The sequence below is a fragment of the Melospiza melodia genome, chromosome 4 (assembly GCF_035770615.1).
Source record: "Melospiza melodia melodia isolate bMelMel2 chromosome 4, bMelMel2.pri, whole genome shotgun sequence".
NCBI classification, from domain to species: domain Eukaryota; kingdom Metazoa; phylum Chordata; class Aves; order Passeriformes; family Passerellidae; genus Melospiza; species Melospiza melodia.
This window is the reverse complement of record NC_086197.1, coordinates 3,911,752-3,935,759: the sequence shown is the minus strand read 5'-3', so window position 1 is coordinate 3,935,759 and position 24,008 is coordinate 3,911,752. Positions and strand designations below refer to the sequence as shown.

At 40.8% G+C, this 24,008-nt stretch overlaps 1 protein-coding gene across 4 annotated transcripts; it reads left to right on the top strand.

Annotated features, from left to right (window-relative positions):
* The first annotated feature begins 240 nt into the window (after nt 1–240).
* Nucleotides 241–24,008, top strand: LOC134417008 (interleukin-2 receptor subunit alpha-like). Of its 4 annotated transcripts, none has more exons than XM_063153670.1 (8): nt 241–374; nt 9,290–9,810; nt 18,379–18,573; nt 18,783–18,905; nt 19,190–19,420; nt 21,162–21,215; nt 22,102–22,174; nt 23,484–24,008. In XM_063153670.1, the coding sequence occupies exons 2-7, from the start codon at nt 9,735–9,737 to the stop codon at nt 22,152–22,154; spliced, it is 732 nt and encodes a 243-aa protein (XP_063009740.1). In that variant the 5' UTR covers nt 241–374; nt 9,290–9,734; the 3' UTR covers nt 22,155–22,174; nt 23,484–24,008. The 4 variants fall into 4 exon arrangements, with proteins under 4 accessions (XP_063009740.1, XP_063009744.1, XP_063009742.1 ...); XM_063153672.1 differs by having other exon boundaries at nt 278–355; XM_063153671.1 differs by lacking the exon at nt 241–374 and adding an exon at nt 5,697–5,834.

Genomic DNA, 24,008 nt, shown 5'->3' with positions numbered 1-24,008 from the left:
CCTGTTAATTTTCTGGTTACTAACAGGAAATAATTTCTGTGGAAATGGCTGAAGAAAAACTACATAAAGTGTGACACTTCCTTGGTAATCTCCAGTTTTCCACTGGCGTTTGCAAAATTTTCACTGAAGAATGTCACATCCAGACAATTTAGGGAAGAGAAACCTTTTCCAAATCTGGCAGCTTCACCCTCATGTTTCTTGTTTTTGTTTGTTTTTTTAATCAAGCTGTCCATCCTTCAGAAGCTCAGCTGTGATTCAGAAGCACACATGCTTCCATCAAAACCAAATGCAGTATGGCTTTATCCTCACTAACAGAAGACCTTTTTGCGGAGAAAAGAAGAAACTTCACAACTTTGTAAGAGTTGTAAAGCCCGGTATGTTTTTATTACGATGTGCGCTGGACGCAAGTCTCTTAAAAAGGCAAGCGTGCTTCTGAAGACTTCGGGTCTTCTTTTATTTCTTTTCTAAATGCATATGCATACAGTTTTACAATAAGTTCATACATATTTATTTTGCGTGACATTTAGCACCAGTTCTTCTTTATCAAAGGAATTTCTAAGTCGGGGGCAAATCGACCTTGTGGTCTTTTCTGTTTTTCTTTCTCTGTCTCCTTGCTGTCTCGGCATGTGAGTTTTTCTTTCAGCTTTGGCCTCACAGACTTTTCACTTTTCTTAGACACTTCACTTAATTTAGAATGGATCTTTACTCTGTCTCATTCCCCCCTTTCCTAAGAAATAAGTAAATTCTTAATGAAAACTTTCACGACAGTAAGTGTCTTTTAGTGCTTCACTTTGTATGTTTGACAAAGATGTTAGTACAGCTATTCGTTGCAGTATTCTCCAGTTTTTAATTAACAATATAATAGATAATCTTAAGCTTATTTTAACTAATATTAGTAAAACTATAATGGGGTGGCACAACTTATTAAAGATTCTATTTGCATTTGGTGACTACTCAAAGATCACATTTCACTAGTGATGATCTATATTTTGTTTTATTTTTTGTAGAACTCTGGTTATCTCTTTTGTATCATGTTGGACAGTAATTAAGATTTTCTTTCTTCTTTCTTGGATTTCTCTCAAGCCTTCCAATAGGTCTTGGTGCTTAATTAATTGTTTCACTAATGTAAGGTTCATCTCAATAGGGGTAGGTGGTAGTCTGTGATACAGTGTGTAATTGGCTTTAATCAGCTGGTGGGATGTTACTGCTACCAAATATGAAAAGTCACACTCAATAATTTTAACAAAATTACAAATACAGAAATTAGAATGGTTTCTACTAGACAGAATAACATCATTGCTATCAATTTGTACAGCAGCACAGGCAGTCTTCAGACACACACACTTTTTTTTAGTATATACGAGCACAGTTTTCTGGTCAGTGACTGGATGAATTTCAAAGTGACAAATACTCTGTTCAGTGTCTAAACACACATCTTGAGCATTAATAGTATTGCTTTCACAAATGAATCTTATCTGTTATCTAGTAATGCAGGATTCTAAGTTTACTGTCTGCCACTTTCCATTCATCTTTCGTGCCCACACTCTATGTTCTGAAGGACAGAGTATTGTTTTTTCATGGTTTAATCCTAGGGCAATGATGGGATGGATAACATAAACAGTGGCATTACGTATGGTAAGCACAAAGGCAGTTGCTACATTAGAAAAAGGATCATAGGTGAAATTTACCATAGTCCACCAGGATTGGAACTTCCTTTCAAAATCAATTGCATTATCTCACACAATTTCTTGAATTTCAGCTGGAAAATTACTTTCACTCTTTTTTCATATGATCAGAGTTGCTGTTGCTTGTATCTATAACTGTGCTTGTATACAACTGAAAGCTAAAGACACATTATCTTGAACTATACTAAGTGCTTCTACTATCAGCTTGTGGTCTTGGTCTCTGGCCTTTTCATACTTTTTTACTTTGGCAGTACTTTTGAAATCTGTCACTGGCTAGTTCCTAATGCCAATAGAGATTACTATAAAGACTGCTTCAATTTTGTTAGGTTATTTGTTGCAGTGGCTAGTTTATTCACCAGTATTTCTGAATCAATTCTATTTAAAACTCTTAATCTTGTCTCTAATATGCTAGTTAGATGTTTGTTATGGGGAACAGGAACTGCTTTCTGTCTATGACCATCCCTCCCTGCCAGAGGGATGTGCTGGGCTCACACTGCAAATTCAGACACACTTCACAAGTGTATCTGACAGGTTTAGGTCATATTTGAGGCAGATGTTTGTTCTGAAATGTAGAGACTTTAGGGAATCTCTTTCCCCCTCCAAAGCACCTGATTTCTCAGATGTGTGGCAAGCAGGAATGTCTTTCTTGGTCTACAAAACTTCACTCACTTTGCCTTTAGCTTAATGAAGGGGAAGTTTGAGAGAAGAGCTTAAATTCATTGTAGTGCTTCAGAAGAAACTGGGATCGGGTTTCTGCTACTTGAAACACTCAGCACAAAAGTGATGCTCAAAATCTTACAGCTTGCTGCTGAGCTCTGAGGGAGGGTCTTTCTCTCTACTTCTTTTAAGCAGAATCTAACTGCTTCAGACCGGGAAAATTACTGATCTAGATCTCAGTAGGAAAAGGGATAGCTATAAATAAAGAAAATCACTTTCTTTGCTTGGGTTCATTTACTACTTGCAGTTCAGCACCTTTTACTAGCTATTGCTTGAGTGTTCAGCTAACTAGTTTAGGAAATGACTTAAGGAAACTGATTTCTTGGTGTTCTTGGTTTTAGGCATTAGGAGAGTCGGCTCTTTCTTTTCTTGTTCTGCTCTTGAGATATGCTTGTTTTTGTAACTATGTTGTCTAGCCTTCAAAGGAAGTTTTTAGGAAGGAGGAGCAGGCTGGTTGGATTTTTGAGATGTTAATTTGCATTATCAACTCTACACATTTGAGAGACTATTCTGGATTGAATAATAGCTGTTGTTCAGTCACATTCTTTACTATGTTAGGTTCAAGTTTGGAGTTTGGGTAGAGTCTGAACTAGTATGGGGTGTATAAGGCTTTGTTGTGGTAAAAAGTGCAGAGTCTACTTTGAATTCAAATGAAAGTCTGGTAGTAATTCGAGCTCAAAGGCAGGTCACTTCTACAGGCTGTATCAAGGTGAAATTACACTAACAGTCTGATTTACTTAGGTTATCACAGACTTCTTGGTGTTCATATACACTAGGGGAGGTTCAGACACTAATTACATCTGGTCTTTCATAAGCCTTCTTATTGATGACTCAGCACTTTGATTTCTTCTCTTCAGATTCTTTGAAGTGTTCACAGTTCTTGTTCTTGCTATTCTTGCTCTTCACATACTTGATTCTCATGGATTACTACAGTAGATATGTTTAAATTTTTTATCTCAGAAGGTTTTCTCATGGATTTAGTATACTGATTAAATGCTTGGGACTAAGGCTATTCAGCATTGCTTTGGGTAGAGGTACTTTTTAGTTTTAAAATTTTAGTTATAATTCTATACAAAACAATCTTGTAAACTAAAGTATGAACTACTCTCGACCGCAATAGACTCATTTTGCCCGAGTAAGTTTTAGTCTCAGTTTATTGTCTCTTGGTGTCACTCTTGAAGGGGCTTCTGGGCCTTCTTCACTTAAGATTGATGGATCTAGGCATTCTGCTCTTTGATTTTGATTGCAGTGAAGGTGGTGAGAAGTACTTGCAGTGGTCTCTCTCACTGTGGTTCTGAAGTCTTCTCTGTAAGAGACTTAACATATACATCATCTCTAGGTTATCTAACTCTCTGCTCTGAGTTCTAGCTACATGTTTTTCAATTACTCTGAGTTGTTTGCTTAATGCTACCATGTAGATGGACATTCTGGACATTCTCTTTGTATTCTATATGGTCTTCTATAAGGCATTCTAAAAGGATTCAGCATTCTTTTAGCTCAAGGTTTAGTTTGAATTTGCAATAGTGCTAGTGGAAGAGCTTGGGCTAGGGTAGATTAACTTCTTGCCTCAGTCTTATGATTTGCTGCTTAATCAGCAAATTGGGGGCAGTATGGGGTGTGAAGTTCTTAATTTATGCCTAGATGGCTACTAATCTGTTGCACTATTTTGGAAATGAAATGTGATTCTTTATCTGAGGATATCGTGGCCGGAACTCTGAAGCGTGGTATTATTTCTTGTAAAAATAAACTGGTCACTTCTTGAGCTTTGACAGTTCTGGTGGGGAATGTTTCTGGCTACTCTGAAAATGTATCTATCAATACCAGTAAATACTGATACCCCCCTTTCCTTGGGAGTTTTGAAAAGTTAATTTGCCACTGCTGTACAGGCCCATGGCCTCTCCCAGTCTGACCAAGTTTTGGCTGGGGGGTATTTTGGGGTTAGTCTGGAGGCAAGGATCACATTGTCGGCTTACTTGAGTGATAGTGGCATATAAATTCTTGACAACGATACAACAATTGTTTCAATCAGATGTGTGTTCTAGAAAGCTTGTGGAAACTACTGCTTCAAAGTTAACACTTCATTTCAATGCACTCTGTATCACTCGCAGCTTTGGTCATTTCGAAAAAGGAGCTACACTCTATAAAAGGCTTTTAAGTAGTTAGGCCCTAGTGTGCTTTCTAATGCCCTTCTTTCACTAGTAACTACGAAAATGGGAAGGGATTACTAGCTCTCTTTCAATGGTAGCCCACCCCTTGCAGTTGTACGTCTTTTTTGATTAGTATTATTGTATTATGGCTTACTTTCGAGGAAAATTTGTATTTCACCCTTTGCTGCTTTTTTTGCTTCTCTATTTGCTAGCTCATTTCTTTCTTCTAATTTTAAGTTCACTCTCTGGTGTGCCTTAATATGCTTTTCTAGGTAGCAGAACTGCTTCTAGCAGCTGGATTGTCTCTTCTTTCTTTGTGAGGTCAGTAGTCTCCTCTCTTTTCAGATGGCTCTATGTGCATGTATGACTCTAAATGCATACCTCGAGTCTGTGTAGATGGTTATTCTCTTCTCTTTTGCTTTTTCTAGGGCACGGGTCAGGGCAATTATTTCAGCTTTCTGCGCAGAGGTTCCTGTTGGTAAGGGTCCAGACTCGATTACCTCTCTGTAGGTGGTCACAGCATACCCAGCATGTCGCTTCCCAGGAGTGACCTTTAGGTCTGGGCAGCTGGAGTAGGTAGCTTCAATGGTCTCCAGGCGTGGTGTACTGCTTCTCTTTGATTTCTGCTGAGAAAAGAAGCTGGGTTGACAGTATTAGTCACTACGATCTCTACATCATTTTGCTGTACTATGATGGCTTGGTATTTCAGAAACTTCTGTGTTGAAAGCCAGTGGCCACCCTTTACTTTTAGCACTGCGGACTTAAATCTGGAAGTTTCAAAGCTGGAGCTGACATGGGGGCACTCTCTCTGGCTGGCGAAAGGCCCGTGTGGCGTCTTTTGTCTACTGGAGATCTCAGTTTCTATTGGCAATAAGAGTATAGAGGGGGCTGGCGAACAGTCTATAATTATAAACAGCTGGCACTACCCTGCCATGCCTAAGAAGGTTCAGAGTTCTTTCGTTGTCTGGGGTTTCAAGGTTTGGCATATGGATTTCCTGCCTTAAAGTCTGCTGCTCAGCACTCACTTCTTACTCTAGGGAGATTACTTTCTGTTTCACTACTTGTGGCTTTTTCTTTGAGACTCAGCATCTTTGGAGTCTTAGGAAATTCAAAAGGCTACTGTCTAGGCTTCTCTCGCTTCCCTCTTCTGAGTGGCTACTAGAAGATTGTCCACGTACTGCAACAGCCTCCTTTCCCCTTGTGGAGCTTCCCGGGACTCTGGGTCTTTGCAAGCTGTTCTCTAATCGGAGTGGGGAATTTTGAAGCTTTCAGGCACACGGATTATGTGAGTTTGAGTTTGAATGCAAAAATTTTCTGGCTGGCTTCGTGGATAGGGAGGCAAAAGAAGGCATCTCTTAGGCTTAAAACAGTGAACCAGGTTAGCTCAGGAGTTAAACAAGTTGGTAAAGTCTATGGATTTGCTACCACAGGGTATAAATTTTGTGTTATCTTATTGACAGCTCTTAATCTAGTACTATCAGTTATTGGGCTGATTCTTTCCTTATCTTCTTTTTGAGAGTACTACTCAGTTCTCACTAGTTGTGTTCTTTCTTTAAGCTTGATGCTCATGGGGGAGCATCTTTCACTCTCCCTGGTACAGCAGAGGCCCATACTCTTGAAAACACTTCTTTACTTATTCTAACATCTCTTTACTAATGTCTTTAATTTCGGTGTCTGTTAATGTTAAGCCTAACATCTTTATATCATTTGCTTCTAGAGTAACCTTTCTCATTTGAGAATGTTTAGCAAATTGAGCGAATTGTACAAAAGCTTTTAGGTACACATAGTACACATGTTACTTTAAAGGTTTGCACAAGTATGCCTTCTCAGACTGGCCAGTTGTTCATTTCTCACACTACAACATAAACATTCTCTACAGGTACTAAAGCTTTATTTAAAACTGAATATATGACTCTTGTGTCGAAAAAAATTCTTCTCTTTTGGGGAGGTCATCTTTACCCTTCCTCCCTTACCTTGGGAGGAGCTTTTAGCAAATCCTATGTACTCATTTTGCGAACTGTGATTGCTTTGCATTTCAGCATGATAATCTTTGCTTGATTTCATACGTTGCTATCTTATGCTGCATGCTGAACAACGTTTGATTTGCTTTCTCTTTGCTTTGTTTTCTTTTTTAAGGGCCAAGACTAGAGGGCAGTCTGATCTCACAGTCTCTTTGCCATTCTGGGTGATTTCTTAAAACAAAAAGACATATCAGCATGCAAAAAACTCTATCTCATTTATCTTCTTATTTTAAAATAGTACTAACAGCAATGAAGTATTATAAATCTTTTTATTTTCTGAGCTGCTCTTACTGGCAACTTCTTCTCAGCGAGCCTCTCCCAAAAGGGGCTAATTTAGGAACTTGTTTGCGTTTGCTCTGGTCAGTTCTCATTACCTCTTTCTCCTTGCCTTATCTTGCTTCTACTCAAACTTCTTTTCACAGACTTTCACAGTAGTTTCTCAGTTTTCTTCTTACACACACACAGCTCTAGGTGGCAGGTATCAGATGTGATTCCCACACACAAGCTTTAAGACTTTAGGTTCTGAATCTGCTTGACTAGAAACTTCTAATTTACACTCGGGGCATGTGCCCTGACACTTATTAGAACAGCAAAACAGCAATACTAGTGTTTCTAATAAACACTGCACTGCAATAATACTTGCATATCTAGCTTTTGCTCACAGGTCATTCCCGTGTTCCCTGGGGAGACGGGGCAGCCAGAGCTGTCCCTGTGCCCAGGGGACAGCCACTGTCACCTCACACAGCATGCTAATCAAAAACGTGACATAGACACTATGTTCTGATCAAACAAAATATCAGTCTTTTCTAGTTCTCTTCTTGCACAACCTAATTAAGCACTGTGTCTACTTACACTTGTTTTACTGCTTTGCAAAAAGGCTGTGCTAGTCACAGCCGAAACTCTGATATGCTCACAGACACATGCACTCTTCCCCTTTATCTCAAATTCACTAGAGCTAAGGCTTGAATTGCTGTGAGGGGGAGAATTCTTGGAATTCTTTTAACTCGCTTTATTGTAGTTAGGCATAAATCACTGTACTATAATTCTCTTATTTAAAATGCCACTCTTGTTGCAACAAAATCTTAAAATCTCTACAAACACTACTATACAATCTGAGAATCAAATTACCACAATGCAGCAGAAGAAAATCACTACACAAAATCACTGGGAAAGGGCATATCTCTCAAAGTGCTCGCTTTTCTCAACACAACACAGCATACCATAATTCAGCATTTACTCACATCAATTTTTCTTGGACACAATCAAAATAACAGCACACAGTCTAGAGATCAAGTCTAAACATCCAAGGCAAAGGAACTCTCTGAGGTCATACTTACGGTTAAAATGTACTAAATCTACACAAATTACTACATTTAAACACGATAAATATTATTACTGACATTCTTCTTCTCGCTTCTCTGCAGGGCACTTCTTTCTTTGCTTCTACAGCTTGCTGCAGCTGGTGCTTTAGGTTTCACTTGGCTGCTTCAAACACGGGTACCACTGGCCTCCTTCGCACCGTATAGCACTGTAGCTCTACTCTCTTTTATACACTATACACTTATACACTTGCACGATTGCAAACACAGTGCACTGACTACACAATGCACACATTAACCATACAGCAACACAGTGTCTGGACATTACACACACACACAAACAAAACACACACGGGCTCAACAGTTCTGCTCTATCAGAACTATGAACTCTCAACACACATACATGGGTTCACTCGGCTCACTCCTAGAGCTTCTAGCGGTTCTGCTCTATCAGAACTATGAACCCCCAACACACATACACGGGTTCACTCGGCTCACCCCTACAGCCTCTAGCGGTTCTGCTCTATCAGAACAATGAACCCCCAACACACACATACATGGGTTCACTCGGCTCACCCCTAAAACTGCTTGTGGTCGGCTCCATCAGAACGATGAACCCTTAATACACACATACACGGGTTCACCCGGCTCACCCCCAGGGCCACTAGCGGTTCTGCTCTATCAGAATGATGAACCCCGTCTCTAGTACAGCTGCTCTATCAGCTGAACCCAGACGTCTCTGGGTGGTTTACTCCCTTGCTCTCCTTTCCCTCCCCTGGGGGCCCCTCAGTACATACTGTATCTTCTTCTGCAGGCCAGCAGGTTCTTGTGTGTCTTCGCAGGTGGTGAGTTGAGACGAGCGGAGCCCCACCAGGAAAAAAATTTTGGGGCGCGCCTTGGAGGTCTGTTTATCTCCCCTGCCCTTGCGGGGACAGAGAAGTCTTATCTGGGGTGCCATAATGTTTTGCAGAGAAAAGAAGAAACTTCACAACTTTGTAAAAGTTGTAAAGCTCGATATGTTTTAATTACAACGCGCGCCGGACGCAAGTCTCTTAAAAAGGCATGCGTGCTTCTGAAGACTTCGGGTCTTCTTTTATCTCCTTTCCAAATGCATATGCATACAGTTTTACAATAAGTTCATACATATTCATTCTGCGTGACATTTAGCACCAGTTCTACTTTATCAAAGGAATTTCTAAGTCAGGGGCAAATCGACTTTGTGGTCTTTTCTGTTTTTCTTTCTCTGTCTCTTTGCTGTCTCGGCATGCGAGTTTTTCTTTCAGCTTTGGCCTCACAGACTTTTCACTTTTCTTAGACACTTCACTTAATTTAGAATGGATCTTTACTCTGTCTCACCTCTGAAACTCAAAAGAGTGAGCAATGAAACCTTTTCTTTGCAGGTAGAGCCTGAGATCCATTGTCACACACCAGACATCTATTCCACAGCCCCTGGTCCATCTCTAATACCTGTCCAGCCACAGATTTGGGGCTGAGTGCCTGAACAAACCCATTAAAATCTTCCTGCTCCTACTGACCTCAGCTGTAGTGAAATGTGAGAGAGCTGTGGAGTCAGGAGCTCTGATGTGTCAAACCACATCCTATACACGATGGCACGCTGAGCATCGACTTTGGTTTCCTGGATAACAGACTAATACCTGAACAGAAAGCAGCCTTTGTTCTTTCCTGTGGAGCCAGCAAAACGATGATTTGCTGACCAAAGCCCTCTCTGCACACGTGGGTGATGCTGCCAGACAGCCTCATCAGGCAGTAACAGCTCCTTGGCTTGGCTGGCAACAGCTCATCGCTTCTGAGAAACTTCACCATCCCCAGAGGTGTGGAGAAAAGATGGGGACAAGTCCCATGGAGTACAAGTGGCTTTTGATGTGGCTCTTGTTTGGATTCAGCAAAGGGAACAGGACAGGTAAAAGACTCTTTTTGCCTTTTGGGGAGGGAAGAAATGGTTTGGGTTTTTTGGTGGCTGTTAGAGCCACCAAAACTTAATCACAACATCCTGACTCCTTTCAGCAAAGGAAAGGTGCTAAGGAGCTTAAGGAATTTATTATTCTAAGGAAATGACAGAAATGGGTTCTGTGCCCACAAGCTGTCAACTGCAGAAAATCCAGAGCTTTAGAGGATATTTTTTGTCTGACTAATGTATGTATCCTCCAACCCATCACTGGAACAGTGGGCAGATCAAAGCAGCCTGAGGCAGCCCTTTGAATTTCCTTTTTCCATTTTGCTTGTAACTTTAGGAAACAAAAATAGACACTGAAATGCCAGCACCCCTGTAGGTAAAATTGATGGCAATGCTATTAGTTAAAAGATACCATCCAAATTTGCTATGGATACTATAGAAATGAAATATTTTTTCAGCCATGCCTTTCAATCAGCAGTGCCTATAAACTGTGAATGGAGACAGCTAATCCAATTCAGCATAATTTTACACATTTATAAATGGTGACACTGCTTAGATTTGGCTTATTTATCATGACAAGTGGGTGCATTGAAAAATGGTCTGGTGATGCATTAGTGTATTTAAATTTAAACTGCTTTGTTCAAAGGCAGGGGAAAAAAATTCCTTCCATTCTCAGCGCTCCATAAATGTGATATTTCTTTCTGTGTCTGATGATGATGTCCAGGCTGAGAGGTATGAACAGACACAGCCTGAGGCAGGCTCTCAGATATGCTGGTGCTGTAACTGCTGATGGATCATCCTTAGCAGGGCTGGGAGTTTTCCTCAGGGCTGGCCACCTCAAGGGAAGAGTGTGTTGCTAATGACTGAACTGATTAATGCAGGAAGGACCTGCAGGAGTGTTGAAGCCCCGGGTGATTTTATTCTCATTATTCTGCCAGTAAATGCTGCAGCTTCTCCCTTCACTGCCAGATGAGGAGCCAGAGCCCAGGGGAAGTGTTTGGTGCTGCGTGCAGGAGCAGCACCACGAGCTGCTCAGCCAGAGATGTGTCACTGGGATCAGTTCTGGGATGAGTCAGGTTCCCCACATCACACTTTCTGAATTACTCTGCCTGGAACTTGTGAAATTTCTTTCTGGCAGTTCTGGTTTATCAGAAACCGTTCTGTTTTATTGGAAAAAAAATCTAGGGGTTTCAGAGCAGTTGCATTTTATGCTATTTCATGTAATTTTATTCACCACTGAATGAATTAATGCACAGGACTGCATTCCCCACTGTATTTCTAAGCTCTTCTTTCCTCAGCTTCCTATACTTATTTTCAATGTCTTTCCCAATGCTTAAACATAATATTTATATATATATTTGTAATTTCTCCCTGCACATGCTAAAGTAGAAACACCACCTTTCACCAATTTAGGGGTTTTTAATCATGGAGACACTTAAGGCATTGTGGCTGTAAGACCTGTTAATTTAATTCCTTAGGGGAATCAACAAAGAGACCTGGGAATAGACATAAGCAAAGCAAAGGGAAAGGGGCTGGGTCAAACTGGTCAGAAATCAACCAGGCTTCAGCACATACAGTGCTTTATTTTATTTTTTTGCCTCAGTATTTTCAGTTTGTCCCAGCAGTGCAGGTTCAGTTTTGTAAATACATCCAGCCCTAGATGGTGTTTGTCAAAATGCACAATCAGAAATAAATATAATTAGAGGGAGAAGGAAATAAAAGTAATTTGTTTTACAGAACAGTTTCACTGATAGTTCTCAAAGAGTTTTGAGAGGGAAAAGTCCTGGAGGACTGGGGAAGCTCAGGCATGGGATGATCATTCATTTAGTAAAAATTAAACTACACCTCAGTGCTAAAAAGAAGAGAAATGCTGGTTTTCCTGTGAAGAGCATCACATTTATCTCATTTATCCTGCAGCAGTGCCTAGAAGCTGCAGGCATGGGGGTGAAGCCTGAAGTGAGGGTCAAACACAAGGTAAAAGCTGCTCTGTGCTCCTACAGCCTTTCCATCTTGCTGTTCATCATACAGGGATACACTGAACAGATTTGCAACTTAAACCTGGAAAAGATTAGAACTCACAAAAGAAAGAAATTCATTCATGTGAATTTCATTCACACAAGATGGGTACCAGATCTCAGTCATGTAAATGAGAGGGATTTCTTTCCCATTATACTTGCATATTAGTGCAGGCTCCCATGGATTTGAAAAGCAATGCAGAATACATTAAAGTTGTCAAACACAGACAAGTGATTATTGTAAGGTCAACTAGAGAGCAAATACCTTTATAAACCTTTCAGCTACAGTGGCCTTCAGCAACAAAGGGCTCAATATGCAGCTACAAGTAAAAAAATGTAAAAAGAAAAGTTTTAAAAGTGTGATGCTACTGAGGAAAGCAGATATTACAGACAGAGATGCTGCAGTACCTGCTTCTTCAGCTGGAGGAATTGTTTTCCCACCTCATCAGAGGTGAGATGTAATGTCCTTTTTCCTTTTATTGCAGAAAAAAATCCACTCTTTAGCTACTTCTATCAGGCCACTGCTCCTGACTTTGCTCACTGTTGCCTTCAGATTGTTGTTATTTTAGTCTCCCTACCTCTTCAACTTTCAGCTTTCTCTGCCCTGTTCTCCCTGTTTTATTAATGCTATTTCAAAGCCCAGCTTCTGGATATTTTCTACCCACGGATTCCATTCCCTGACCTTGGTCCTGAATTTTGGAACAACGTGGCTCACTGAGTCCTTGCTCCATCTCCTCCAATGCTTCCCCAAAACTCACATTTCCAAAGCCCTTCCATGACTTCCCTCACTTGACTCCCTGTTCCTCAGCCCTGCCAGGGGAGCAGCACTCAGTCACCTGCTGCTTTTTCTTGATATTCTTGATTTGTAAAGTGTGAGTCTTCACATAAAGAATATATAACCCTCTCTATGTGGAAAAGCACTTCATTTATGACATCAGAAAGATCATGTTCATGTGCAGAAAACTTCCATTTCACTTTTGAGATCTCCAGGGCAAAGTTCCATGACTGTGCTAAGTCCCTAAGTCAGGTGAGATGAGTCCTTAGGGCATATTTGAAATCAAAATTTCCCCACTAGACCTTTTTTCCTTCACTTTTCCAAGACTGGGACACACATTTGTGAGACCATTCAATTCTTTTCAGAGAGGATATTCTCTACTGCCCTTTCAGCCCTACAAAAGGCAAGGCTGAGAAAATTCCAGACAAAGGAAAGAATCTCTATCTCTTCTGTTGTTTAAAAAGACAGTTTTTGTTTCTTTTCAGATGAAAATGTCAAAGACATGTGGGTTACTGAGATTCTCTATTTAAGCAGAAGTGTCACACACCAAAACAAGGCTTTCATGTATGATATTCTCAAAACTTGGCTCTGTGCTCTGCTACAAAACCATGTGCCGTGGTTGCATTCAGAGTGAGCTCTGTGGCTTTACCACAGAACCAAGGATGTTATAAACACCCAGAAACAAAAACAAACGTTCCCCATGTTTTACTTAGTGCACTTTCTATGCAGCACTCTGTGCCCAGGCTTGTTTTCCTTCCTCTTCCTTCTTTGTTAATGTTTCCTCTTCCAATTCCACATTCTGGGTTCAAGTCCCCAACCCAGCCTCTCTGCTAGGGAGGTGGGAGATTATCAATACATCAGGTAAACCACTCTTATTATCAATATCAGCATGGAAGAATGTTCTTCCACCACTGCAGCTGATAAAAAGAAAGAAGCACCTTAAAGCTTTGCTTTGGAAAGTAAATTAGGTGTCTCTAGAGAGGTTTGCCCAGCTCTGCTTCTCACAGAAGGAGTTAAGAATGTCACATTCCTGAGGCTAAATTATGCTTGGCATGACAAAGCTGTATCCACTGTGCTACCTGCTCTAGCCTTGCTGTATATGGAATTTTTTTGCATCAGATTCCACTGTCTAGGTCAATGGCAAACAGCTGCTCAGCAGAATTAAACCAAGAGGTAAGAGAAGTGCATTTCTCCCAAAACCAGTTTTCTGTGGTCCCAGTTCATATTCCACTTTATTTTACACTGTTTTTTGAACAGAGATATCTGGTACAGCAAACTCAGCAGGGACTGAACTGCCAGATCCTTAGAACAGGACATTCTTGTTCTCCACTGCTGGGAATATTCAAACCCACCTCCATCCCCCTAAGGCTGGTCTCTCCTTCATTGCTGTTTGCATTAAAACTTGTGCCTGGTCACTTTATCTGCATTGTATTTCTGTCACTTCCTGCAGACTCACTATTACTCAAATTATTGTTTAAGATAATCTCTCTATAATCTAATGAACAGTTAATTATAATCTCACAAGTAAGTTACAATAAAATTGGGGTCTGTACCCCAACCCCACATCTGGGATCTATTCCCATCTTACAAGTCCACATAAGCAATAAATGACATTAATGGGGGAAAGAATCCTGCAGAGCTGAGGCTTGCTTGTTAAAGGATCCTTTGGGAATAAGTTTTGAAATAAGAAAAAGTTCATTACCATTTCAGTCCTGTTGTTGGTATCAATTCCTTTGCCTTGCCTGTATCAGTTTCATCTTCATGAGACTGCACCATTTAGAGAGCCCAGTTTCTCACAGCACATAAATCCCCAGGGCTGATTTAGCTTTTCAGGCACAGCTGGGGGAAAAAAAAAAATCTTCATTTTCACCTGGTTTGATTTGTTGTTGTCTCTGGGGAGAGGTGCTCTTCATCTCTGAACTGGGCGCGTGTGTGCAGTGCCTGGTTTCTTCCACTGCTTCTGCCCAAAACTTCAGAGCATCCAGGTTCCTACCAATCCCATCCTACTGCCTTTGTAGTAAGGGGAAAATGGTCCTATTTTTGCACCTTGCTGCTTTAACTTGAGATCAGAGTAGTGTCAGTGCTGGTGACACACAGCCACGTGACAGAGGAAGTTCTGAGTTTAGGTTAGTGCGGCGTGACTCACTGTCTGTGTTTTACCTAGCACTAAAAATACCTGTTACGAATTTTCCACACTCACTTCTCGTGGACTAAAGGTGTTGTTTTAGAGCCTCATCTGTCACTACTCTGCCAGCTCAGACATGGAAGAGAAACAGGAGGGAGGGTTTCATGAAGCCTGGTATTGCCAGCACACCCACCAAGAGCAGTTTTGTGGTTGGGTGAGTAACAGAGGTGAATGGGAAATGTGAGGGAAGAAATCTGAAAGTGCTGATGCTGATTTAGATGCTGGGTTTCTTTCCCTCCAGTATCTCCTGTCTGATATCTGACAGCTCGTGTGGAAATCCCAGATGCCCTGAGACATCTCAAAGGGCATCAGACACCCCAGCTCACACCTGTCTGTTGGCTCTGATGACAAGGCTTGCAGGTCTCAAAAATCTTTTCAAACTTAATTTAGGGAGTGCTTCAGCAGAACCAATAACTACTTTTTTAATTGTTATTGCTTCATGGCTGTCTATTGTCTCAATACCCAAGTCTCCTTATTCCAAGGGTTTTTCTCCATCCAATCCATCATAATAATTGAAACCACCTCCAGAACTTCCACAAATGACGTAGGCACCAAAAATCCATGAATATGGGGAGAAACAGGAATTCCCATCTGCTTTAGGAGACCTAAGTGTTCTCATAATTCTGCAACTGACAGAAAGGCTAAATCCCTGAGAACACAATTACACCAGCCTATCTGTTTGGCCCATTTACTGCCTCCAAGTGCAGAGAAATGGAGTCCCAGGACACTTTTGGAGTGTGGGAAGTGAGAATAATTGGTAGGGGCTGATGAATTTTGTGAGTGAAGGAATGAGAGAACAGTGGACATCAGGACAGCAAGAGAAGGAAATAGTGGCACCTTGTCATGGGGACGAAAAATTGGAATAAGTGCAGAGGGAAAATGAGGAGGCAAACAAAACATCAAGACATCTCAAGGTAATGTGAGGGCCGTATTTCAAACCAGTAATAGCAGGATTGCAACCCTGGAGAAGATGAAAAGGGATGCAGAATCCAGGGAAAGCTGAGCTGTGCAAAACACCTCAGGCTGTGAGGCAGGTTATGCCCAGATGGGCTGGCCTTTTAAAAGATGGACATTTTCACATCATGCCAAATCAAGTTGATTGGCTAATTACCAGCAAGGTGAAAAACAACAACAACAACAAAAAAAAAAAAAAACCCAAAGCCACAAAGCTAATCTCCCCTAAAAATGTAAAAAGTCAGAAATCTGGTGAAGAAAAAAAATCCACCCTGCCATTCCCTTCTCCCTGGATTCTTCCAATGCCTTGGCTATTTTACCACTCACACAGCAAGGATGCTGATTTTTTTAGTGGCAAACCATGTAGTTTCCTTGGGCACAAAGATGGAATGAAGTTTTAGGCACAATTCACTCCAGAGGTCAGTATGGTCCTGACCTCACCAGGTCTGCATCCTCTCTGCATCTTCCCAAACTATTCCAGGAGGTGCCATGACATGAAACTGAAGAAAGACATGGAGGTGCTGGAACAGGTCCAGTGGAGCTGGGGAAGGGTCTGGAGCCCAGGTCTGATGAGGAGAGGCTGAGGGATCTGGGGGAGCTCAGCCTGGAGAAAAGGAGGCTCAGGGAGGATCTTTTCGCTCCCTAAAACTGCCTGGCAGCAGGGTGCATGGATTACATGCTGAGTGCCTACTTTTTCTAGAAAGAAGAGTGTAAACCACATAAAGATAAGCACTTCTGAAGATAAATATTTTGAGACAAGAACAATGAGCAATCATAGCAAAGGATATTTTGCAATATCTGTATTCATTCACAGCTCCTCCTAGTGTGAGGACTTGTGCAACAATAAACCCAAAAGTTGACAACTTTGATCAAGCACATTGGTGAGAAGTATGGGACGAGAAGCCAGTGTTTTAAAAGGTTATGATGGTTGCAAAGGAGATGGTTCTTGAAAATGGGAGCAAAATATTTTATGTGACAATGAAGCAGTTAAAAGTCAAAGGGAGGCAAGCACAAGGTCACAACAAGACCTGGGAAATTCCTCTTCCAAAATTCTTTCCAGATCAGAGAAAGGAATATGGTTGTAAAGGTCAAAGAAGATACTGCAGTTATTTAGATGTGAGAAGACAAGAACTTGAGCAACGTGGATGAAATGAAAAGGCTGGATCCAAGAAAGGCTGTGTGTGATCCAGCTGCAATGTGGATGTTCACCTTTTCTCAAGTGCACCATTTCTGCACAATCTCTGTCTGATGTGTGTAAGTTCAGAAGAACCCAACATCTGATCATCAATTAAAAGAATGTTTGCCCTTTATGATGAGTTGGTTAAACGTTGTGGGTTTTCTTAAGAAGAGACTAATGAGCTGTAGGTTGGAGTGCCTTATGCTGAGATTCAGATCTGCAATCTGCTTCAAAGAGGCTTTTGAAGTCTTGAGGGAAACAAGCTTTTAGCTTTCAGGGAAAGTGAGAGTACATGATCTCAACTTGCTGCTGATCTGATAACTCTTTAATTTTAATCACCCTGACAGTCTGTGGTAAAACATGTGGTTAACTATTTCGGGTGCAGTCGCTTCTCTCAAAGCCACAGTCTGATGTCGTTTACAAGGCGAATCCTTTGATAACACACAGGTACAAGGGGATTAAAACAACCTTTATGCAGATTAGCTGTTAAACTGCTCACATACCTTCCGTTGTTGCCTTCTTCAAACTTTGTGACTTACTAAACAGCAAGACAAAGTAAAGTAAAAAGGGCAGAAAATATTGAAGTGAGGAAATGAAAGAAAAGGGCATTGCAGGGTTTGGGCTGGGAGTCACAGGTTGAGTTGCTGTTGGTCTTTCAAGGAAAAAGGACTTTGGGAGTCAAGGGCAGACACCAAAGGATGAACAGCTCTCAGGGACTCGAGGGCCTTTGGCAGTCATTCCTGCTGGTTGCTAAGGCTGCATTAATTATGGGCGTACAAAATGTGAGAATATGATGACTAAGAAATTTCAGTCCTGATAGCTGTTGCTGTTGTGCATAAGCATAAAGGACTGTGGATCATGCACCCAAAGATCCAGAGTGCCAGGCCTGGTGCAACCAGACTATGTGATTCTTTAATTTATCAGCCTTTACACTTTAAATAATCATTAAGTAGTGCCTTTATCAACCTCTGGGTCCCCAGCTCAGCTTGAGCAGGCTTTTTGAGTGCACTGAAATGATCTAACTGAATTAATTCCAACTGATTGAGAAGTATATTTAGATATGATTTGCTGATGACACAACACTTCACATCCTTGTTTTGGGACAAGTTATATTTAGGTTTGCAAACTTATTTCACAGTAATCTGCTCTTTGGTGTCCTCAGACAGAACAGAAAGTCTGTGCCCATTCCCAATGTTTGCTTATAGACAATTGCAACTTTTAATTGCTTACTTTTGCCTATTGTGCCTCACTCCATAGACTGAGGGCTGCACACTCTGGTGGTGGTAGCTGCTTTCCAAAACAATTATTAACAGCTTCATTAAGAAAATGTTGATAATAATGACTCTTCATTAAGAAAATGTTTCATGTTGTCCATCTGCTGGGCATGTCTGGTATTGAGAACAGGGCAGTCCTTGATCCATAAAGTAAAATGCCAGGCTGTCCTGATTCTCAGGCTTTCTATTTGCAGGTGCATGCCCACGTCTTCCAGCGACTGAATTTGCTGATGTTACTGCTCACATGTATCCACCACCAACCAAACTGTATTATGAGTGTGAGCCTGGCTATGACAGAGAACCTGGTACATACCAAGGAATTCAGTGTAAGATTGAACAGCAGGGAGCTGTTTGGATATACAAAGGATACAAAGCATTTAAATGCTTGGGTGAGTGAGTGCTGGGTTTTTTTCTATACATAGAGGTGTTTCTCCTCCATGTGTAACTTGGTATAAAACATTAACAAAAGATCTTTTGTGCTTATTTTTCTAAGTTAGAACTTGATGCAGTTTTATCCAACCTCTAGAAGCTTGGGTGTTCTGGCACTTTGTTCTGATATTTGTCTTACTGTAACTTAACAAATGTAATTTCACCACAGATAAGAAAAAATTGTTGTCAGTGGCTCCCATGATGGAGTTAGAACTTACACAGAAGCCAGAATTAGAACCAATGAGCACTGCATCCCAGAAGCAAGAAGACCTTTCAGAGTCCAAACAAAAAGGTAAAGAGCTCATTCAATACTTCTCTTGGTGATTTCCTTGGAACTAGTGTAAAAATGGTGAATAATTAATTATTTTGCAGAGGGAAAGAAACTATTTCTGTAATATCTTGTCTGAATAAATTGATACAGTAAAAGCAAATGAGTATTTGACATCCTAACCAAGAATTAGAAAGGCTTGCTATGTCCTGCCTGTTTATATTATCTAAGAACACAAGATTTTCAAGAACAGAAGCAGCATGGAAAATCTGTCTGCTTTAACCATGTGCTGCCTTGTGCTCCCACAGGTTTCTGTGGTCCTCCCAAGACTATTCCACATGCCTTCATAAGGCTGCCCCAACAGCGTCATTACGTGGGACAAGTCTTACATTTCAAATGCCAGACAGGTTACGATAAGAGACCCCCCACCTTTGGCAACAGGACGTGCAAGGAGGAGAATGGCAAAGTCTTCTGGACTCCCCTTGACATGAGATGCACCAATGACAGCACCCAGTGGCCACCACAGACCATCGAGCCAGGTAAGATGGTTGTGGATGGTTGTGATTACACCACAGCAATGTCCTGGCCTGCTCATGTGGAGTTCAGACACCCCAGCTGTCATGGGGAGAGTGGGAGCTTCAAAAAAGTTAACTGAAGAAGCCCTGCCACTGAGGGGAAGAAAGAACTCCCTTGTGTATTCAAACACCTTCCCAGAAAGGGGCTGAAATGAAGGCAAATCCTTCCTTAGCCTCAGATTTTGTCAACAGTTTAAATTTAAGGAATCGCTCTGTCCTGCAAGTTCAATTGGTGGAAAATCAGATGTATTTATATAAAAAGGAATTGTTTATTAAGACAAATGAACAGGAGGTAACAGACAAAAGACTTTCATCAGAATTACTTACTATCCAGTATAAAATTAAAATAACTACTAGCAGATTATAGCATAATATTAAACTGTATCAAGATACCTATATTAAAGCCAACAAAAGAAATAGTATTGATTAGGAGTCAAATATAACTTACCACTGATATGATGATAATGTACACAGGCATTAGAGTGAAGATTCCTTCACTCAATCCCTTGGGAAGTAACCATGAAATAGGTGTCCCTACTCATGAGAGAAAACTCCACACATTTCTAGGAAAATGTACAGATTTCTGCTTTGTGAAAGTTTATTGTGGCTTTTATATCTGTAAAATGAATGGCTGTCAGTGAGAAATTCAGCCTATTTTGTCATTCCAGCCCTTGCGACCATACCAGACCACACATTGTTTCAGCATCAGGCCAGCACTTTCTCCCCTATTTCATAGATCTATTTCTCTGTAGTGCTTGGTTCAGAAGTCACATTTTGGTGTGTGGTCTTTTCCATCATGACATGATTGAAAATTTCACTTGGTGCAATCCAGATAAAAAAAATTTCTTGCTGTGATAGATCCAACCCTTCAATAAACCAGTCCTAGAAAATAATACAGCCTATTGGAATTACATCTATTTTAAAACTGCAAATATTTTAGAATTTTTAAATTGGGATTGTGAAAAACATGGTACTGGATAACAAAAGAAGCTCCCTTGGTCTTTAATTCAACAAAACAGGAATTCCAGTTTCCTGCGAAAGGCTCCCAAACCTTTGCAAGGTCAGGTCCTTGCAAATAGAGCACCAAATGTTTGTTCCCCTAAAGTGTTGACTTTGTATTTGTTATAATCTGATGTCTGTAATGAGACTGGAACTTTCTCAGTTCTCCTTCAGCATTCAGCACAAAAAATTTATCAAGAAACCACTATTACAGGATGTCTTGTTAAAAATCTTGCCCCATATAGGAGCAAATTCAGAGCTTCCTTTCCAGGATAAGAGAGAAATTCAATTAATTTCTTGCACCAGGGAAGGTTTAGCTTACATTTCTAGACAAAACCAGGTCCTGGTTGAAACCATGTTTTCAAGTACTAGCTTGACACCTTGAAAGTCATTCTTCCAGTCTTACATGAAGTAAAGCTCTTAGATGGATCCCATTCTAGTTCACCTCATGCCACCATTAACAGGGATCAGGTAAGCAGATATGCTGGTATCCAGGCTGGAAAGATCTGTTGATGGCCAAGAAACAAACATGGCAATTTTAAAGTGTTCTGTGCAGAGGGAGAGCTGTCAGACTCCACCCTTGGAACTGCTTTGGTGCTGGGATGAGCTGGCTCTTTGCCTGACTCTGTCCTCAGCACTGCTCTGGTGTGTTCTTCATCAGAAGAGCAAATTGATACAAAAATCAAGAATTTCTCTCTCTCCATAGATTTGAATCTTCTGTCCTCTTTCCCTTCCTCATCAGGGACACTGCCAGTGACAGGTATGCCATTTTATTAAAGACTTCACTCCACTACCCAGAGCACTTAGTTGGTCTTTCAGTTTGGTGTTCTATTCCAGAGAGATCCATTTCTGTTAGAAGAGCCACTAAATATGCTGCAAGACAAATCTATACCCATGTATTGTGTGAGAAGTTAGTAAAGACAGTATAAACAGATTGTTTAAGCACTTAAGCTTTTATAAAGAAATTTTCAAATATTTGTAAGGAATGTAAAAGAAAATAGATCAACCAAAAGTCTGGGTTTTTTAAATGGAACCATTTTCAGATTCTTCTCTGAGACTTTCTGTGAATTCAGTGAATCACTTCAATTGGAAAAAGGCAGAAAAAAATGTAAATATTTAAATGCTGAGTTTTTTTCACATTTTCAAAGGAATAAAAAAAAAGGCAAAAAGAACATTTCTTCACAGCTACACCAGTGCATTTAGATCAGTCTGAAGAGATTTTCTCCTCCCCCTTCCCCATCTTCCACTCAGCCATTAGCTGATGAAATAGAAATTATGTCTGACTGTGCACATGCTCAAGACTTTGCACAAGGGCTCTTGATTCCAGCTGGAGTCTGTCGAAAATGGTAGTGCACATTATGGTGAGAAGGAACAATGGAGTGAGGTGAAGGAAGGGAAGGAGGAGTTTTGCAAACTACTCCAGAGACCACAACGTCAGCAGTCCCTGGTTATTTGACTGTGGTCAATCTCTAGTTGCCCAAGTCCCCTCTGGTTGGGTCCTGGGAGCAATGGGGAAACATGGAAAAATTCCTGCCTCTGGGCAGAGGGGCAAAATGAGACCCTATCCCTAATCTTGCCTGTTTGTCCCAGATGGAGTAAATGTAATAACAAAGATAACTCCAGCTGCTAACCATATTAATTTTCAGGTTTTACAGCTATCTGGTTTGTTCTGCTTATCATTTCCACTGCCTTTGTGTGACTCACCAAGCAGCCAATAAGGTAAGTGAGACAGAATGAGGAAAACATGAAATCTAACCAAAAAATCCCTAGAGGTGGAAGAGTTGTCAACTGGATCAGCCTTTCCCTATTGCACTGCTGAGATTTCTGGACATCCTCTTTGATTTTGATGTTACACATGACCCTGGATTTTGGGATTGTCTGATTCAGCTGTTAAATACTGGCACAAAAAAAAAAAAAAAAAAAAAAAAAAAAAAAAAAAAAAAAAAAAAAGAGGAATCAGAGCTTTTGAAATAAACAAATCTTAGAACACGTTGCCCAGAGAGGTTGTGGACTCATCCCTGTAAGTGTCCAAGGCCAGGTTGGATGGAGTTTGGAGCAACCTGGGATAGTGGAAGGTGTCCTTGCCCATGGCAAGGGGATGGAATGAGATGGTCTTTAAGACCACTTCCAACCCAAACCATACAGTGATTCTGTAATTCTAAAAAGAAGTCTTTGTCCCAGCCATTGTGGAACTGAGAATGGCAGTTCAAATAATGGGTGGGAGATTATTCTGTGGGAAAATTAAGCTTAACTATGCAAATACGTTGTTTCAGATAGATTATGCAATCAGTTTTTTCTCTCTGGCCAAACTGTGGGAAGTCTGGGGGAGCATCTGCCAACACAACCACGTAATTCTGTTAACTTCATCCCTCTAATTTCATAGTTGTGTCATGACAACTTTGTACTTCAGATTTATTTCAGTCTGGCCTCCTTCCTGTTTCTGTTACTACACTGAGATGCACCAAGGCTGTTCCTGTTCACAGGCTCCCCTGCCTAGTTAAGCCAAGATGTTCCTATTTAACATTTGGGAATTCTCCTCTTCTCCTCTCTCTTTGCTAATCCTCATCCCTGTTTCTCTTCATGTTCCCTACTAATCACTGCTGCTTCTTAGCTGAATGGGGATTTTTCTTGAAAAGTGGGATGGGAGGACCTTGTGAAACCACACTAAAAGTGAATTTTTGTCAATTCATGGCTGGATAAAGCCATAGAAAGTGTAAACAATGTTTTGAAATGTGCTTTAGTGAAGGTAGTCAACCATAGTGCAGGTTGCCTGGGCCATTTTAGGATTTCTGAAAATGTGCTATGGGACAAAGTGTCAAGAATGATCTACATTGTACTGGCTCTGTGGTGGAACAGAGGTGAAATAGCCAATGCCAGATGAAATAGTAACAGACAAATGAAAGAGCAACTGAGACCCTAAATGGTGTCTTCTGCAAAAAATACTCTGTTGTTTTTCATAGTAAATATAGAAGAAGCTGTAGAAAACCTGCGTTTTCCCATCTGTAGTAAAGTGGTTTTCCTGTTGTAGGGAAGATTTCTCAGGGATTTGTGGCATTCAGATGCAAACTTGTGAAAACAATCACTTGCCACAGAAGAAACCAGATTGTACCAGCGATCCCAAGACCAGCAGTGGCAAATGAGGAGGAAGCCTGGACACTCAAACCCAACGTGTGAAGGTGGCAGAAGATGTTACAGCTCAACTCTTATGAGGACAGCATGACTTCCCATCTACAGTGTGGGATTCGCATTCTCTGAACCTGAGAGAAGCAGTGAGAGAAGCAGAGAAAGGAATGATCAAAACAATTCTTATCTCATTTGCTGCTCCTGTGTTGTGCCAAAGTAGAATGCAATGTGGAGATGGTTTACCCAGAGTGATGGTGTTTTGTTTCCTTGGCCTGTCGGGGCCAAGTGTGTGTGCAGACTGTGGGTCAGCAGACAGTCATGAGATGCTGGGCAGTTGAGCTGAGTGCTTTGTGCAGATTCAGTTTAGATGTAATGCAATATAATATAGAATAATATAGTATAATAAAGTAATTAATTAGCCTTCTGATAA

What these genes read in the sequence shown, in the direction of transcription:
- LOC134417008 (XM_063153670.1), top strand. Translation starts at nt 9,735, where the DNA reads ATGGGGACAAGTCCCATGGAGTACAAGTGGCTTTTGATGTGGCTCTTG. An exon ending in CAGCAAAGGGAACAGGACAG is followed by an intron (nt 9,811 to 18,378) that starts GTAAAAGACTCT and finishes TTCTATTTGCAG; the next exon opens with GTGCATGCCCACGTCTTCCA. An exon ending in CAAAGCATTTAAATGCTTGG is followed by an intron (nt 18,574 to 18,782) that starts GTGAGTGAGTGC and finishes ATTTCACCACAG; the next exon opens with ATAAGAAAAAATTGTTGTCA.